Here is a 20,271-nt window from a genome sequence, read left to right on the forward strand (position 1 = left end):
CATTTAGATATGAAATTGGACTCATGATGACAATGAGCCCAGTGATCATTGATATCAAATTAAATGATAACAACTTTGTTAGTGGAAGCTGAAAAAGGGGCAGACTCTCCATCAGACTGACGATTCATACTGCATGTTTCCTAAATTGTCCACACATCACTATATGCTTCCAGGCACAAGGTCTGACAAAAACGTGTTTGTTTTATTCAATTATGTCATTACTTATAGAGTATATGTGGAATTGAATTACCCATTTAACCTGAAGAAATAGCTTTAATGTTTTTGTCTGTTCTTTTTGGGGGGGAAACAAAATGGACAAATCACATTCTATTAATTACCAAACAACATCAAAACTATGGAACCAATTAAACCTATATGGAAAACAAAGAGAGAATAGAATGAAACATGTTCCTATGCTTACTGACGTTACTTCAGAAATAAAGTTAATTTAATGCATAAAAAACGGAGAATTTCCAAAATCACTATCCTACAAAGCATGCCTACAATAGTGCACTAGTTTAATATAACCCCCTGACACATGCTCAGTTGTAATTATAGTAGATGCGGTACTGAGAGTGTGTGACGCCAACTGCAAGATGTTGGGTTACATTGCACTGAGAAATATCTATCCTCCTTTGCTGAGACACTTTGAGGTATCAGAGGTGAGTCACAACCATTTTCTTCTTTGCTCCAGCTCTCAAATGCCATGGAAACAGCCACAAATATTTATGCCGGACAAACAGTGCTTCTGTGTGCGTACTGCTCTCTCCGGTGAAGAAGGCCGGGCCACAAAGAGAGGTGACGCTTTGTCACTTTGGTGCAAGCAAAATTGACTCTCCTATGCCCGAGACCTCAAACAAGCGCAACAGCAGCGGGAGTTAAAGCTTGAAGAAAATCCAGCTTTGTCCTAAGGTTCTCTTGTCCTCCAGCTCACCTACCTGTGATAACCTTTGAAGCAGCATTCACACCATCCCCCACTTGTCTACCAAACATTCGCCTATACACCACTCATTCCTCAGTCATGCCCAGATGGAGGTGCACTGTTCATGCTTGACATGGTGGCTTAGGTTTAGACATACTTTTGCCCAGAACAAACCTATTAACTCCCTTTAGCATTCAACTGTGTGAGAAGTATTGTAAAATAACAGCAATGAATGAAACCTCCTGGATCGCACAATGTGGTGTTTGGTAACTTTTTAGCGTGGGTTGGGATTGGGTGATTCGAGGATTCACCCAAAGAGTGATGACATGAACTTTGAGATTTGCGCCATTTGCAAACTGACTCAAGTCTTCTAAAATGTGCACAATGCATAAATCCGTGACGTGGACTAGCTAGCGGTAATGACAGGGAAATCTTTGTGTTAAATGCACAGACTTTTCATTTCAAATAGATGTTCTTTGTGCTATCACAGAGAGTAAAAATCGCAGCAACAGCGCCGGTGGTAGTAAAGTCACACATTTTAAGCATGCACCTTGTTAAAAATATGAACCAAATGAAGTGAACCAAAACCAAACATGTTATTTTCTGGTTTGTTTCAGTGAAACGAATTTCAAACATAAAGTTACAACACACAACAATTCAGAATCTGAAGATTACTGGTAGTCATGCCGCAGAAAAGTGTATGTACAAGAAAAATATATCCTTACCGTCAAGATCCTCAGGCCTAGTCAGATCGATGACTCTGTGGCCAATCTTCCCGTCTTCTCCCAACTTGCCAAGATGGTGCCCGAGTCCTTCAAAATGGGCCCGTTCCTGCAAAAGGAGAATACACCGTCAGGCGGACTGAGCAACATACTGTATTATGAAAAATAACAGAAAACATCTTGCGATCCCAAGCTCACAACTGTCGCTGAGATTTTCTCGGCGTTCTAGTAGACAGAATCCAGAGCCTCGCCGCCATCATTTATTCAACATTTGCTGCGTCGCCTTTTGAGCAGCGCTCTAACTGGCTACAGTGTTGTACTTGACGCACAATGAAACCCTGTCATTCGGAGCGGCGTGACAATATCAAATGTCATGTCCATGTGCATTTCCAGAATAAAATAACAGCCTTTAAATAGTTGATGCACATTACACTTAATGTATTATGCAGGAGGGAGAGTAGTGACTGCCGCTGGCTCCATTGTTAAATGACCTACTTCCTCAGTGAATAGACAGGGTTTTAGCAAGGGGTTGCCTTGCTCTCCAAAGACTCAAATTGAAGATGGACACTTTAACTCGATGATACAAGGATGATACGGCATAATGTCCATTGAATTGAACCCAAAAATGTGGCAAAACTATCCAAATTGTTTCTTTTTGTATGTCAAGCAGTGAAGAATGTTATTTTTCTAGGAAAAAAAATTGAAAAGCAATTCCATACCGTTCAGTGGAGGAAAAAATCATTTAGCATTGGCGCGTTTTGTGTAAGGAGGCAAATGACTTCCATATCTGAAGGAAGCACTATACACGAATGCAATCACGAGTTCTTTTTTTACCGGCATTCGCGGCAAATTGAGTGATCGTATAGTGCGTGCCGCTTTGCTTACAAAAGTGTTTTTAAATGATGACATATGAACACTTTGTAATGAAAAGATTTAGTGCAGATGCCCCGATTACAGCAGAACATGCGTGCACTCGCGAGCACACAGAAGAGTATTCATCAGCCGGTCATATTATTACTCTTAATGAAAGAAGCCAGCAGCCTACTGACAAAGTGACTGATATCTGATTAGTCGGGCGGGCGGGCAATGGGCTGCTTCAAATGTGACTTGGACAGTCGACGTTCACGGGTGCTGCGCCTCTGTAATAAAGTCGTCACGTTATTCCTCCTGGCTGCTCTGTTGGTCCCTTCTGATCAATCAAGTCCTTTTATAAACTTATGATCATTAAATATCACGTTGGGCTGAGAAACTAGGTGATGAAAATATGCTAAATTGTGGAAATGGTTAAATGCTCTATTTCTGTTTTCAGATTTTGCCATTGCAGCATTTGATAATATAATAGCTTAAATTGTATTATTTTAAAATCTCATTTCAAATTCTTGCAGATATTTTATTCACTTTGGGAGGCTTTTCAACAACAAATTTTATCCCTCCCAAAAATAATAATGAATAAACTCTTGCCCCAGAAACTTTCACTTTGCACTTTTATTCCTAGATGTTTGAATGTGCTTTTGTAAGCAGGCACTGACAAAAGTATTTACCCTAGAATGGTAACCCTCTATTTTAGAAGTATCTGTATCTAACAGTTGAGTGTATGTATAGTACTGTATGTGTTTCATTGATGTACTTTGAGTCATTTAAAGCATAATTTGCCATACTGCAAGTGTTGAAAGGAAAAATAATAATTTGGTACGTACTGAAAAATGTACAATTTTTTGTCTGTCTCCCATACAGATTATAGACACCCGGTCACCCCAGGTTACCGCTCTAGGGTTAAAAAGTGACTCATACGGCAGAGTTTTTTTTGTTCCAATTTTCTCAAAATATGGCAAAAGTCCATTTATTTAAATAAGAAATGGCTGCTAATTAATTCTTTAGTCATTTTCTCAGTTTTTATTATCTTACATTCCATAAATTTTGACGTATAGGAAATATTATTAATATTATTCCACCAATATTAATCAGATTCCATTTATGAAAAGCACAATGAGGACAAACATCTAGTTATTCTATTTGTGCACCAAGTGTATAGTTTCGGTGAAATGGTTGGCATACCTTTGCTTATGAGGGACTCAAATAACTAAGAGTCTCAGCACTATGTTTTGTGTCATGCATTCTAAAGAAATAATGCTTTATGAGCACGAACATTTTTATACTTGATGTGAAGGCCTAGCCAGAGTAACTTTTCTACCCTTCCAGCGCTTGATATGCTAATTCGTATGCTGCCAGTGCAATATGGAAGCACTAATTTCCATAAAATTTTATATACTAGGCCTAATATACTTATTGGTTATACGTGCAGTAATTTATGTCCGCATGGCATCTGGGTTTTGTTTTAAACCTTGAAAATATTCACTGAACTAATGCTTCTTTATTGCCCACGCATCAAGTGCTGTGATAAATTAATAGCACTTTTATTATTTTATAGTGTCATTAAATTTTTACTGATCACTCTGATACAGTGGAGTTGCAAAGGACACAGAGTATCAAGGGAAGCAGTCTGTCTTGCCAGGGAGAGAGGAGACGAGCCACAAATAAGAAAAAAGTCAGCAGGATAAATGAAGAGTGGAGGTGACGTTCAAAAGAGGGGAAACAAAAGCTAAAAGGGAACACTTTCATCGGTCTCTCACATTGACCACGACCGCTGGCAAGTCACCAGTTTCTCCCTTAAATGACTTCAGCATGCCGCACTCCACCCCAGCGCAACCCCACTTACAGAGATGCGCCGCGCGCTGCACAATAACACATTATCATCCGCTTGTTTTGAAAATATTTGTTGGTTGCAGACGCCGCCGCCGAGAGAAGACGTGCGTCACGGAGGAAACGAGATGAGGAGGAATAGAAGTTGTCGGGCCAGAGGAAGCCAAAAGGAGCTCTTGTCAGTGCTGTGAAGAGAGCTTTAATCTGGCAGACCGCAGAACATGTGCGTCTCTGCCCACAGGGTGTATTCTGGGCAAAGGCGGGTGGCGGACAGCCCTGTGCATTGTGCTTACTTCTGTCCTATATTTAAGCAAGGCATTGCCAATCCTGACACTCCTTCAGCTTCTTTGTAAATAGCTCCAGGCTATAGGCAAAGCCATATGGCCGGGGAGATTGTTCAAATGTAGATGAAAGGCAAATATACGCGGGCGGGGTAGAAATCAGCATGCTATTTGTTCATATTGATACATACTACTACTTGACTAGATCAGTGGGTCGCAAACTTTTTGCACAAAGTACAACTTCATAAACACTGAGCTCAAGAAAATTCTAATTTGTGACGAGGGACCGAGGTTTCAAGTGTGGGTGGATTTTGAATTTTGTTTTGAGTGGGAATTTATCATTTAAAAATCAAACCATGTTTGACAATAATTTTAGCACATACCATCGGCCAGTGTTGGATTTCTTTTGAGTAGAATCCACCCAATTCACACAGTGGTAGAAATGTGACCCTGATCTTAAAAACACACGCACTCAATTAAAAAAATGGGGGGAGGCTTGTAATAGATAGAAGAAGTAGAACTAATCCATCCCTGAGATTTGTCTGAAACAAACTAGCCTGATTTATCCTTGGATGAAAATACTGCCATGTTATGACTGTTTCCAATGGCTATGTAGGGGGTGGAACACCCAAATGTTTGTGTAGGTGTTGAACCAAAGAAAAACAAAACAAAAATGAAGCAAAAGACATGGCGTCAGTTATTCAAATTTCTGTTGGGAAATATTTTAAAAGAAACCAGAACTACTTGGTTCTCTAAAATGGCTGTACTGTGTTATTGTTAGTTAAGCCATACGTGAAAGTACAGTTAATACAGTGAGTTTTGTGCTTGGAAATCTGAGTGAAAGTTGGATTATCCACAATTTTGAAGCTTTCAGCTGTGTTTTCTTTCATGGGAAAATAATACAATCACATTTTCATAAATGTGACCTTTAACAGCTGCAGAACGCTAAACAGCCACTTAAGTTTGATAATGTGCTGAAGTGGTTCTGGTAATATCGCACACCTGGTGCAAGGCAAGTTGAAGGCTTGCTGACCACAATATGGGGTTGGGCAGATCACGTTTCAGTCGTCAGTGTGGTCTGCAGCCCTCAAAAAAAAAAAATCTAAACCTTTCAGCAGTCCAATGCAGACAAAGGCAACTCGGTGCTCATCTGGTTTGTGTTTTTATTTTAACCAGTTGCCATGTTATTTATAATCCCGCAGCTTTCCAGTAGTTTTGTGAGTTTTGAGCCATTTGAATCTTAAGTATATCCAGCCACGCGGTGAACCCGCAGTTCCTTTCATGCTGACTGTTGCTCCCTTTTTCACCCACCGCTCTGCCTTTGTTAGGGCTAATGCAGGCAGCAGCCGAATCAGACAGTAGCGGCCACAAAAGCTCGGCATCTGCTTTAATATTTGTCTTAAATGTCAGGTCGTGAGACCCGTCATGACATTCCCCTTGCATTTTGCTGCTAAGGCATCACCTCATTTATTTAAAACACAAGCAATTGATTAAATTAAGGGGCCTAAGCGGTGTAAGTGAAGGAGAGCGAAACTTTTTCTGGGCTGCCTGCCATTTTGGCATTTATTGTTTGTTTTTAATAAAAAGAATATAGCATCGTTATTCAGGATGACTTTTCTGTTTTTTGTTAGAAGGAAAATTCAGTGACCCTTGATAGGTAATATAAATCATGTGTTTAGTTTGAAGATTCCAATGCCACTAATTTAACTATAATGCAAGAGTAATTATTTTTATGCGGTCTGTTTATTGTTGCTGCGATTGGCTGAGAACCAGTTAATGGTCCCGCCCATAATCAATTGAGCATTCCACGACCTGTTAAGGATAATTGGCATGCACAATGAAGCACTATTTGAGAGTATAGATATTCCCAAAAATATTACATAAAAACTATGGAACAAAATTCCAAGTCAGAGAGAAATTCCGAACTACACTCATACCATTTTGTTAAAAAGTGAGTACAGATTTTTCTAACAGAATATTCCTTGTTAATGAGTATTGATATTTGATAATGCAGCTAGCTCTATTAAATTGTAATGGAAATATGTATTAAAATATTTGCGACTTGTTACACCTGAAACTATAAGCTTATTGAGACCCCTTATAAATGTTAATATATATATTTTCAAAATGGCTTCCAATAAGGTTCTACTTCCGCTAATTTTATTTCGAGATTTTTAGCCTAAACTTTCAAGGTCCCTATGATAAAAATAAGATGGGTGCAAGAACCTTTGGAAAACATATTAGATTTTTTTTTGCTACATTATCACACCGATTCAATCAGATTTCAAGTAGATACTCACATATTAGAGTTTTTCTAATAAAATGATGTTACAGACATTTTTCCATCAACCTGCATGTTTTTCTAACAATTACAGAAGGCTTTTTATTAATGTAGCCGGATACTAAAAATAACAAGAGCGATTAGATATTGGCTTTGCAACATAGTTACCAAGTTTAAGAGGATCGGTTTTACGAATGAAGAAGGAATAGGTCTTCAAAGTTAGATTTCCCAAGAGCAACGACAACAACTACTTGAGTGGCACCTTCAGCCCATAAAAATGGTGGTGGCCGACACAGCCAAATGACCCATCCACGATGCGGTCTTGATGAGAACAAGCTTAACGCTCGAAACCCACTGGCAGAATTCTACTCATTTTTCACTTGGGTACCAATCAAATGAAACGTTAATTTGAGCAATTGTCACAATGGCACTCGCTGGACGTAGTCATAGTCTGAGAGCCTTGGGGGTAATGTAATTTGGCTGGGCAAAGCCTTGTATGCCAAGGATTTACACTGCAGCTAAAACGCTTTGCTTTGCAATTTCCAAGACAGCGGTCGAAAAGGAGCAGAAAATTGCTTCCAGGGCGGCCGACCAGACAAGATTATATTCAAAGTCTTTGTGAGGGCTTTGCCTCAATAGAGCCCTGGCATCCTATGCACATGTGCACGCACACACATGCGAGCAGATGGGACCTGTGTAACCATTACGAGCAATAGGTTAGGAGAAGTGTAAGCTCCATCTGAATATTTACCGGCTGAGATTTAGATAGGGGAAATGGACAATTGTAGTCATCAATACTGAAGAGAGGAGGTGCTCTAGGGCAAGGAGGCCACTTCAATAGGTTAATACTGGCCTTTCACCTTTTGATTTCAGGAGGAAACATGTCAGCACAGGAATATATTTGATCTGGCAAGAACTTCGGGGTCATCACAAAGGCAGATGCAAACGAATACTCACAGAATTTAAGCAAGACAATGGCATTTTTAAATGTCTACCTGGTTGAAGGTTGGCCCAGGATGAATATATTGCTGACATATGACACAATATGCATTGGCAATGTTGAATTTGTGTAAAGGATGTTCTGCTGAACACTTTTAATGTCGTTACAATTACTCAGCATCTATTCTACTTTACATGTTTTGAACTCCCTTATTAGTGAAAAACACAAGGTGCTAGTAATAACCTTGCATGGATGATGTAAAAAATGGCAGTTAAAAAAAGCTTCAAAATCATGAAATTCCAAGAATTTTAACTAAATACAGTTGGTGTGTCTACTGTGTGGGATTGTTCCCCCTCTAATCAGGATCTCATGCCTATACATCCATAAATACTTGACAATATGGGAGGTGTTTCATTCTAACTTGACACTTCTTTGAGCGTCACAATGTGATATTATGCCATTTGAAGGAAGTTAGTGTTATTGTTTTGTTTTATTTCCTAATTGGTTAATAAATAAACACTCACATCAGAAACTTTTACTACAAAGTTGCTCATTTTCAATCCGTTTTCAGAAGCTGAATGCACAGGGTTCATGTGTTATTGCAAAAATTATACATATCAAAAGTAGGGTCATATTTCGGTATATTTGAGTTGGCTGTTTTTTTAATAAATGTTAAATAGGCATTGACAGGCAAACATGCCCTTTGGCTTCTGTGACCATTTTGGCAGATTCTAAAATTTTGAATTTCCTCAAATTTGAAGGCGAACAGAATTTATTTCTTCATCAGTTCTTGATTTAAACTACTGTATTTTTTTTAAGAATTCAAAAGGTAATACCTTGTATATTTAGCATATCGATATCAAGATGTTAAAAATACACTGACTGAATGTATGAATAAAAACATACATGCAGGTTTTGCCACTCACCCATGGCGTACAAAGAGAGCATGTCTGTTTATAGCTCCAGTGCATAATAGAAGGAAACAATTCAAATGGTTACAAATGGCTTCAGATCCAGTGTATTTGACTCTAGGCATAGTGCTTGGAGGTAAAAGCCTCCTCTGGGTGAGGTAGGAGGAGTAAATAATGGAACAAAGTAATTGCCCTCAGCAGACAATAATACCTTTGGATTAATATTTCAAAAAGATAAATTGCGGGAGGCTTGTAAAAGGCTTTATTGTGCTGAGGGGGATATACAGTAGTAAAAACAGACAAATAAAAAAACAAGCCTCTCGTCGAGTATGAATATTTTACATGCTTTTGGGTTAAAGGAGCGTATGGAGTCATATTTACAGTGTTCTTCTTGGTCGGTGGCTAGAACTAACTGATGGAGTTGTAGAGAAAAAGGTTAGGGGGAAGGCATTGTCCTGATCGGACACACTTTGTACAAAAAGATGAATTGATCCATCTGTAAGCAGCACTTAGCCCACCCCTCAGCTTGGTCATTACAGTGGAATAAATCAATATTTAATATCCCCCTCTAACAGCTACACTGGATGGTCTTAACCTCTCCTTAATCCCATTTAGGTTACCTTTCCACAATCCTTTCTCAGGTCTTACTATGATCGCCACGCAAACAATAGGGAGGGAAGTGGTTGAGGGGTAGATTTGGCAAAATCTAAATATTGGGTAATTGACCAGAGTTAAAACCTTCCATTGTCCTGTATTAGCAAAATGCTGAATCACAGTTCTTCATAGCAGCGAAGGGTGACAGTGATGGCCCCAATCTGTGAGCAGCGCTGATAAGTGCCCCTTTAATGTCAAACCTTTCTAATTGGTCCTCTGTCACTTAAAATAAGAGGTGACATTATTTTTTCCACAATTTGACCCACCGACACAAAGCTTTCTGGCCTTAGGTGTAATGGAGAGACCCACGAGTGATGTAATGAACAAAAATAAATGACTCGCTTATGTAATGTGTTTTTGTTTTTCTTTGAAAGAACGGTGGTACACTGTTTCATGGAAAAATAACTTTCAACCCATTGGATAAAACAGTATACTGTGGTGACTTTATATACTAGTTCAAAATGTGCCCCGCAATTCAATACAGTCTTATCTAAAAAAATCTACTATTGAAGATTTGGAAAAGCCATTATTCACTCCTTGAAAAAAGGTTACTAAATTTGAAAAAATAAAATTGAATAAAAAAGCATTCAATTCAATTTCATTTCAAACCACTTCTAACAAAAGCATCTAAATGGTCAATCTAAATTGTTTTCTTTGAACACTTCAATTGAGAATGTCACTCTTTATTTTGTTTTACCCAAGTCAATATTTTGTTAAAATACAAGTTTTAAATGTGGAGTAGGAGTTTGAGTACTTTGGCCTCCTCTGCAGTTCTCAGTGATATAGTTTACGGCCCCCTGAAAAGACAACGATTGCCTCAAAAACCCCAAATGAGAGGAAAATATTTGTATATATTCATTGACTTAAAAAACACTTTTGTATATACATTGACCTAGTTGAGGCTGTTGGTTAAAAGTGTTAGTTGTTAAAATATTAATGAGCATCGCTCCCAGTTCCTGCGTGCTCCTCACAGCCAACTGGCACCATGGCATCAAGCTAAAGAGAGCAGGACGGCCCCCCACACCCTCTTCTCTCTCTCCTTGATTGACTCAGCGATTGAAGATATTTTTAAAGGGAATCCCTGGGAGTGTACGCTCCCGCTACAAAGTAGCCCCTGCCTGTGTTGAGGGACGCAAAGGGTTGCATGTATGCTTAAAGTGGGCAACGACTTCAGAGTGGTGTTGGGCCAAACTGGGCACCAGCGTGGTCAGTCATGGCCTTCACACCAACATCAGGAAAGACTCTTAACTCGCTCATGTGTTCACCGCCAGATCTCATCAAGTCCTCTACCTCCACCCTGGACGAGGATGAAAGTCTAATTTATTCTTAAGATGGCTCTGATTTTAAAGGCTCCACCTAAGTTTATTTCATCAACTACTTTGGTGGACTTTAGAAAAGCAGAATCAAAGTGCAAGTTACCTAAATAAAACAATACAGCTGTGCCCTGAAATGGCTCGATATCGCCATGGAGGTTCCTAAGTTTAGTTGTGTGTCGTCAGGCTTGCAAACCACCTGATAACAGCACCCAGACACAAAAACTCTCAGCAGGTGTTCAGAACATGTCATACACGCGTCTCCCCTGCAAGCATAAACGTGTTGGCCGGCAACAGGGACTAAATAAATAATTGTTTTACGACGTGTCAAATTTATGTTAAATGTCGGGTTTGTTTTTGGCACAAACACATTGTCTGTGCCGAATGAGAGTTGGTACTGTGTAAGTTGTGAGAGTGACAGACGGGGCAGCAATAGCTCAGTAAGACCAGACGATGACGGAATTGTTGATTAGAAATAGGACTGGTTAGTGCAGCAGTTGTTTTCTAATGGTAAAAACAGTGGTAGCCTGACTTTGTTCCTTCCATGAAAGAGCCTATAACTCTGTTTGCTAAGAATTGTCTTCTGAAAACTCATGTGCTCATTAACCAATGTATGTACCTACATGATATAGAGTTACAATTTTATTTGTATGGATTTTACAACAAGGTGTTTGTTTAAGTAGGCCTTACCTTATCAATCCTGCAGTTGTTGAGGCCGACCGAGGTGAGGGCAGACAGCTTCGCCTCCATGCCCTGCTGGTGGTGTTGCAGCTGTTCTCGCTGAATCTGTTCCCTCATTTTCCGAGCCTCCTGGATGGCCTTCAATACTGTGTCCTGGTCCCCGAACAACGCCGTAGAGTTGAGGCTGGACAGGATGTCTGCATATCGACACATCACATGCGTGAGTCAGAAACTATTGTCGTCCTCCGGTGATGTTTTACGAGTAATGGACATAAAAATCTATTTTTTTAAAGGGTTACCTAATGAGGAGCCACGGCCAAGGCCTCCTCCGAGCGGGCTGGGGATACCGCCCTTGTTTGCAAAGCTGTTGAGGTTGCCTTTGCACCCGGGGAATAGGTTTTGCGTCGGGGAAGTCGGAGACTTGACCATGTCTGTTGTTTTTGGCCGGGCTGAAAGGTTGAGCGGCTGTGTTCCTTCTTCCTGCAGTAGCAGAGATACAAATAAGAACACTTGTGAGACAGCTTCCCCCTCCTTCTAATTTGGACTTTTCTTGTTGTTCAAAAGCAAACACAGTACTTTTTCCCCCCTGAATTTAGTTTCGTTATTATTCATATTATTGTACTGTATTATGTTCCCTGTCCTCGTCATCCTCCCCTTTGCCGAGCGGTGCCACTGTGATCTTCCTCACAGTTGCTCGGAATCTTTGTTCACACTAATTAAAGCAGATTCTGTCTTTCTGTACATCTTCATCTGTTCTCTCTCCTCTGGCTGCGCACTCTGGTTGCAAGAATAAATAATGACCAGATAACGCCGCTGCCAGTGATCAAAGACAGCTGTTCTATTCATCACTTCGACTCACATTATCTACTTAATTAGCTTGTTTTCGCATTTCATTCCTCGACGGCACATTCCCACTGTTATTATTTTGATACCTTTACTCCTGAAAAATAGAATATGAATTATCAAATGTCTAAATCGTATGGAATAGGAGAAATGATTGGGTGATGCACACGCGACTGACTGAGGTGATTCTGAACAGTCCCAAAATAGTTTCTGTGATTTTATAAATCATGTGTATGAGAAAACATATGAAAAGTACACAAAAATTAAGAAATAATAAAGTTCTGCCAATTTGCATGAATAAATGATATACCCTTTGGGACTAATGTGCTTGCGGTGAGATACAGTCAAAGGCCTCATGTATCAATAAACAGTATTTTAGCATCTATGAAGATGTTCTGCTTTTGACAGTCTTGTTTAAAGCCCAAGTGCCTCCTTGTCCAAACATATGGCCCGGACATAGGCTGCCCCAAGGCCTTGTTTTTTTCTGTGCCAATAACAGTTTGTCATGCAGTGAAGCTGAAAGCACACAAACATAAAAAGGCAATCTTTTTCCACTGCAGCTACAGATGGAGGCTTGCTACTTTAAATTTGATTTTCATTTATGTTCTTACTTAGAACCGTTTTGTCTTTCGCCACCCTACAATGTGTGTTGTACATCAGATTTTTTGGTGATGCAGACAAGGATCACAAGGCAGTTGCTGCATGTCCACGAGCCAGAACACCGGGCAACGTTTCGCAATTTCAAGATGTGATTTATGGTCTTTCTCCATTGGGATATTATTCTGTTGAGTCACTTCAAGGGGCCGTGTGTTGGTGATTGGAATTATGTCCTGAATATTGTCTTTACTCACCATGGAGGTGGAAGCATGCCATACAGCAGCAGAAAATATAAATGAACTTTGATTTCTTTACAATAAACATCATTTTTTCACCAATTGTTTCCCATCAAAATAAATGAAAATGTCAAGGCATCAGAAATTGGTTAGTGTATGCAGAGTGAAACACAGAAGCAAAGTTCACTGCAGCCCTACGGATTGAAGCCGCTGGAGGCTGCTGTAACACTGGAGCATAGTGACAACAGTACTGTTTACTAGGACAACAGCAAGTTGGGTCGGGTCAAGCACTACTCAAGGCCTGGTTTGCAAGAGTTGAGGGTTATACCTTGACTTGAGTGATAGGGCTGGAGGAACTCTTGTCATTCTTCAGAGAGGAGGGGGAAATGGGCCCACTGGCATTGAGTGGCTGTGGGAGTGGAGGCATCTTGGCTCCAGGAGAGACCTGCATGCTGGCAAGTTGGGCGGCGTACAGTTGCTGTAGGGAGGCGGAGAAAGCCACATGATGTTAACATCCAGCGAGAGCCAACATTCAAAGTTTTATATTCTGTCTTTTCCTCTCCCGAGCTTCTGTCTGCCTTCATCGCTCTCTCTTTAGTGTCTTTCCTCTCTTTCCACGAAGCTGGCAGAGAACCTCCATCAGAGGTCTTAACTGTGTTTCAAAGGCGGAACCCAGAGAGAGACAGCAGTCTTGAAAACCACAGAGATGGCTCGCGTTCAGAATACTTGGAGCCCCTATTTTCCACTTATCACAGAGAAAAGTTTGCAGTGTGTGTGTTAGTGAGGATCTCTCATTGCTCTATGTAGGTTACAGCCTCCAATTTAAATTTCTAGCATGATATTTAACCCCATGCAACCGTGTGAGACAGTCCCATTAAACAATACTTGAAACCCAAAACCTCGGTGGAGTTGCCGCTGTAGATGAACTTAAATGTAAGCATTATGAAGGCCTAAAAACCTGCATGAAAAACACTGACACTATTTTCTTTGGTATTAAGTCAGTTAAACATCCAAGTGTTACTGACATTACCACACAAGAGGGGGCTTCAAGTGATCGCCCAAAGACTTAGACTGTTCCCACTGTTTTGGAGACTAAAGCATAATTTTATATTTCCAACATGGACTGTTTAGGGATAATGACTTTAATATTTTCACAGTACGTTGTGTGCTTCAGTGAAAACACTCCTGCATAGCTGACACCTACTCCAAATTTGCTCCGTTACCCGTTGAAGTCGGCTTTTGTGCTCCGCGCTAAATTGCAAAAGGTCTGCAAATAGAACTAATAAGAAACAGCGTCGTTCCACTTTACTTTTCGAAACACAATGCAGTCTTTAATTCCCCCACCGTTTGCCATTCTGAGACAAGGTTAGGCTTATTTTTTTCTCAGTCTAATGGTGCTGTCTGGGGGGAATCCAATTTCTCTTCCTTTGGCCAATCAACAACTTGTGTGTCATTTCCCGATTCCTTCTGCCATGTACAGACCGCACACTTGCGAGTGGAAAGAAAAAAGCCACAAAGATAGGACCACAATAGAAACAGATCAAAGCCCTTAATGTCCCTTTAGGGATCTACAGATACAGTATTACAGCACACATATGCTCCTAAAGGATAGACTACCAATATTTGTGGCACAAGGGCAAATGTCTGATTCTTATAACAGCAAGTGGCAGATGGAAATGGAAAAAAGTGATCCCAAATAATATCCAGGCCCTCGTCACAATTAAGAATTAGCCTTACTGTATGTCTTCCTCAACTCTGTCAGAGTAAATATTAAAGGTAGAAGTTCCATAACAAATGAGTGATATCTATTGTGAGAGTGACCACTTACTATCCTTAGACTACAAAAAAAAAGAGCAAAAGTGAAATCTGTTGGACAGATGTTGGCTAACAGTCTTGTCCACAGGCATGCCCCTGACCTTAAGTGGGAAGAACTTTATTGTCCAGGAAAAAGAGGATAATTAGACCCCACCGCAAATTAGACGCTGTCAGGATGGCCCCGTCAGCACTGATTAGGAGGTCAGCGCCATGGGGTGATAAGCAGTGCCTACCCTCTTAACCAGGAACATTCCAAATCTCAAGAACTAGGGAACGATAAATAGAATCAAGATTTTAAAAAAAATAAGTATAGTGTATGCTATCTTGCCATTCACTGCACAAAGACATATATGTCCCAATCTTCAGGCATTTTGTTAGCATTTACAGTTTGATGAGTGACAATTATTATTAAAGGCTGTTAAGGACATTGCAGATTTTTGCCAATGTGACACTGATGGCTGACAAGTGATGCCTTTCTCCCAATGCTGGCCTACCTTATTAGTAAAAGGCGTGTCTATGCTACACCACCACCACCCTTTCCCCATTTAAATTTAATAGCACTTTCATCTTATGGTCATGGTAGCTCGGGGTTCTTTATAGCGGGGGTCAGCTCACTGGGGGTATCTGAGGAGAAGGTGAGAATTGAGCGAATCTCTAGTCCTTGCAGTTTGTACATTAATAAGTAATATACAGTTTACAATTAGATGTAATATACTGTGTTGGCTTATTGAGTTTTGCATTTTAAGAAGTGAAAAACTGAATATTTTGTGACACATTGTACAGTCTTCCTACTTTCTTCATTAAAAAATAAAAATAAAAACATCCACTGTTTCAACACAAGGAAACTCCTAAATAAAATCAAAGATCCTCCTCCTTATGTCCCTATACCTTCTCCCAATCAAGTGGAACCAATCTGAGCGAGCATGGATTCAAAGTGAGTGTGGCGTGCGCAAGGTCAGCCTGTGCTAATTAAAAACAAGCCCTCGAGTCCCAGCAAAGGTTAAATAGGAGGTGCACTTTTCCTTGCTGCCTACGACATTAAACTTAAACTACACAGTTTGCAAATGATGTCAGACAAAACTAATCTTTACTAAATGATGGTAATTAAAACATCAAGTCTTGTTTATTTGATGATTAACCTCTCAAAAGCTCTGAAGACCGCCCTTTAGATCCCCATGTAGACATATGCCATAAAGGGAAAAAAAACTTTCTGTGGCAAAACAAATGAGCCAGTTGTTTTGCTTCAAAATTGCTTCAGTGTGGTAATAATGCGTGTTGTAAAACAGTGTGGCAGATATTTGTCAGACGTGCCGCTGCCAGCCATGATGCTACTTTTAGCCACGACGGCTGGTGAAAAGAAAAAAAAACAACGCATTGCCTTCACACCATAACAATTGCTCATACCGATTAACGTTTGATTCGCCGTCAGCTTTAGCTCGTGCGAATGACACACTACCACCTTGTGTGTTCGTGCGTGTGTGAATGTCTCATTCACCTCTGCCTGGCCTGGACGTTAAGCACTGGATTGGATATGAGGGCATTAAGTGTGCTTCAGTGCTCCTCACCATTTAAAAGGGAGAACAGCGCCAGCCCTGTTTGCCACAAGGCTTGTACAGGCTCATTGCCCAGGGCAAACAGGCAGGCTGACCCGGGCTAGGCCCAGATGTCAAGAGTAGAAGAAGTCGTCCTGGTGCACTGTGCCGATTCTTTCCAGTATGTCCCAACATCTGTCTCATCTGCTGGCACCCAACCTGCTCCTCTCCATCCCCCCTCGCCTGCGTACACCAATTCTAGTTCTCCTGCCATCTACAGTATATAGCAGTGCCTTAAGAAATAAACAAAATTTTGCCTTTGCACTCAAAATACTCAATTGTTTTGAAATTGCACATTAACTATTAAACGCCTTCAATAATAAAAACTACAAACAATGTTGTAGTGTGTTTTCATTGAGGAAAATTGTACTTTATAAAAATATTTAAGCCATTGCACTTCTGGTGTGGTGTAAAAGTGGGATGTGATGATTTTTTTTCTGTAGGAAATGTGTGTATGTTAACACCCCTCCTCCAATTTTATTTTTAAAACTGATTCGTGAATAAACTCCCAACCCAGAAACGTTCACTTAAAAATGTGCAAGTGGTATGAACAATGTGCTATGTATGGTTTGTTTTGTTATCAGATACTATTACAGGGTCAGGGTGGTGGTGCCACATTCAAACATTCCCCTTGGCTTCCTTGGCCATTTGTCCTATTTTATGATGTAAAATGTTCTCAAATTCTAAAGAGAGGTACCACAGGATATTTCAGGCCTTTGTCTTCCCATATTCTTCTGAATACGCTGCCAAAGACAACCTTCCTCTTAAAGTTAGTAGTGTGCCTTCGAGTCCCCTGAGCCGGCTTTCTCCATTCTGTGATGCTCACAGCGTTATCCACTATATCTGTCCATCTGTGCCTCTGTGTGCCACAGCCTCCATCCAGCTGCTCACCTAGCCGCCCTATTAGCCAGCCTTCCATACACGGCTAGAACCGCCGCACTGCTCGGGGTTACCTTCAAAGACTGGCCTCCTCTGCTCATAAACACAGAAACAGCTGCTCTCGACAGTATGTCGCTTCTCTGTGTCCTGCCCTCCGCTCTCCCCTTCTCTCTCTTTCAAAGTCAAAAGTGCCTCACTTGTTAATGATGGAATCTCTTTCTTCACATCTGGAAGCTACAGGCATTTAGGTATAGTATATCCAAATCAAAGAATGCACATTTTTTTCTTCCTTTTTTGTTCCTGGATCAAAATGTTTGTTTGTTTTTCTTTCTAGTAATGAGAGTCATCGAGAGCAATAAAAACTCCATTTAGATGTACTGTATCCGTCTGTCTGAGATCAGCTCTGCTTGTGGACAAGCACACGGGCAGAATTTCGTTTTGAAGTGTGTTTATAAAGCTAATATTAAGGCATACCAGCATCCTGGATGCAATGCAAATGTGACATCAGTACACATTGCAACATGAAATAGACGCATTGGAGAAAAAAAATGCGTGAGGAAGGAGATACATTGGAAATTTTCATCTAATCTGGCGAACTGAATAACTGGGTGGGTTTTGACTGGGTGTCTTTACATAGTTCCAAATCGCTAATTTCTGAAAAAATACAGATAAATAAATATTTTTCTTTTCTTAATTTTCAAAAGGTACAAAATTAAAAAGCAAAAATGGCTTCTATTATCTTTAAACTGAGAGTTTTGAGTTTGTAATTTCCTTTTGAAAATTGTTTACTAATTCCCACTCTGGACCGACATAAGCTACACATTAATTCATGTTCTAAATAGATTTGTCTTTTGTAGAATTAGGAAAATTCTCTCTTTTTTTTTTCTTCACTTAGCTGAATATAGTTGGTGTCAGGACATGTCGCGGCACAATCTAAGCACAATTTCCTCTGTTACGTGAGAGGTGTCACTTGCAATCAGGCAAGGACAGGCGGAGACGCGACCATTGTTTCCTGCTGATCCCGGCTTCATCGCTGCACTGTGTGGGCACTAATGAAGAGGGGCACGTCGCGCTGGGATAGTTTACCCGCCTTCTCTCCTGTGAGTTGAGGATGCGAGCCAATCTGTCAGGAACACATTGAGTGAAATTGCCTTGTGGTACATCCATGTGTGCTGACAAGCCACTTGCAGACTGTGACGCGAGCACCCCGTATTGACAAGCAAATTACAGTCTCTGGCAGTCAAACACATCCGGCGACATTCATTTACATCCATCAGCTACGGAGCCTTTGTTACCTTGTTGGGGTTTTATTCTTGGCGAGGCCTGGATCCCGCAATGTTATGACAGAGGAGATTGTGAAGGGCTTACACGAGCAACATTAAGAGTGACGGAGCAGCCTGCCTCATTGACCGGATCCTATTACCACGGTAGCATTGTGGGAATTAATTCTCCCAATCAGATTGTTTTTTTTTCCCTCCCTCAACGGTTCATATATTGACTAATCCAAGAAGAGTAAATTGTTGAAAATAACTCCTTACATTGCAGATGACAGGAATGCTTGACTGGGGGCAAATCGTGTAATTCCAGCCACAAAAGTCAGCAAGATTCTTCCATGATTTCCAGCCATATGAAACTTTTTCCAATACAGACATTCATTTTGTTCAGTATTATTGAAAGAAAAAAAACTTCTAAAACAGACCTACACTGATTCTGGAACAAGACATTTTTATTTACTATATTATTATTATTATATTACATATGTTTTTGTTCTGTGCCCACATCTGTAATTAAAAAGACTCAAATGACCAATCATTCATTATTGAAATAAATACAAATGCCATTAAGCGCTTCTAGCATCTCAAAAAGGTTATTCAAATTTAATTTGAATTATAGCACCTAATGATGTACTTAATACACTATTAAGTGATTAGGTATTTGTAATTAAATAGGTCTTATTTAAGGCAGAGTTAGACGTTACATTATAAACCAATATTTGTGCCAAATTCTGGTACGTGATCCATAAGTTATTATCGTAGAGGCTTCAATAATTAATGCATATAAAGCTCATTATATTGTACTACTCCATATGTTACATGGTTATAACATGGATACGTTATAACGCCACATCCTAGATACTATTTGTTATTGTATTCTCTTATATGTAAGCAAGGTTATGTAGTTTTGACTACACAAGTTGTACTATGGTTTGTCTTGCCTCAAGTAAAATTCAATGGAAGAATCCTTAAATAGTCTTACTTTCCACCACTTGTATTTCAAATCTTTGCTAAAAAGTCAAAGCAAAAGTTAACTGAACAATGGCTCATTCGTTGAAAAACCTGTTAGTCAGGTCACTCACATCTCGATATAGTACTACTAATTCTTTCTATCATGAAGAGTGGAGAAATACTATTGTGGCTGCGATGGCAAGACCAAAGTACAAGTTTTAATAATAGTTATATCGTCCTCGCTCAGAAGTAATGGCAGTCGCACGGTCTGTTGATCCCAGCCATGTCGAAAAGGGCATGTTTGACTTGCCTTGCTGTTTTAAGGGGAGTCTCGGTGCAGGGTAAATAGCAGAAAGCATGTGGAATATATGACAGACTTCAATTAATGGCAAATGTACCTCTTTTTGTTTACTGTGTTCCCTAAAGGTCAGCCAAGTCATGGGCGTGGAGCCGCTGTTTTATCCCATTCCCAGGGTTAGATGCATACTCACAATTAATGACTGTCAACCTGTCTCCCCTCCTCACCCTAACCTTCAGATATATGACCATCTCATTTGACCTCATATCACTATATATAGTCAGAACATGCCTGTTCATAACCGCCCAACCTTTCTAGTGGGCCTACAATACACGCGTTCAAAGCCAAATCATTATAATCCACTTGGGCAGTCTCCCTTCA

General features: G+C 40.2%; 1 protein-coding gene across 2 annotated transcripts in view; it reads right to left on the reverse strand.

Moving 5' to 3' along the window:
- sox6 (SRY-box transcription factor 6) overlaps positions 1-20,271 on the reverse strand; it is a 122,551-nt gene that overhangs the window by 15,664 nt on the left and 86,616 nt on the right. For both annotated transcript variants that reach the window (XM_077621933.1, XM_077621924.1), the window contains exons 13-16: positions 13,410-13,559; positions 11,705-11,885; positions 11,415-11,602; positions 1,648-1,753 (exon numbers count right to left, since the gene is read on the reverse strand). In XM_077621933.1, coding sequence (XP_077478059.1) covers positions 1,648-1,753; positions 11,415-11,602; positions 11,705-11,885; positions 13,410-13,559 — 625 coding nt within the window. The remainder of the gene's footprint in view (positions 1-1,647; positions 1,754-11,414; positions 11,603-11,704; positions 11,886-13,409; positions 13,560-20,271) is intronic.

Source organism: Stigmatopora argus, chromosome 2, assembly GCF_051989625.1.
Source record: "Stigmatopora argus isolate UIUO_Sarg chromosome 2, RoL_Sarg_1.0, whole genome shotgun sequence".
NCBI lineage: Eukaryota > Metazoa > Chordata > Actinopteri > Syngnathiformes > Syngnathidae > Stigmatopora > Stigmatopora argus.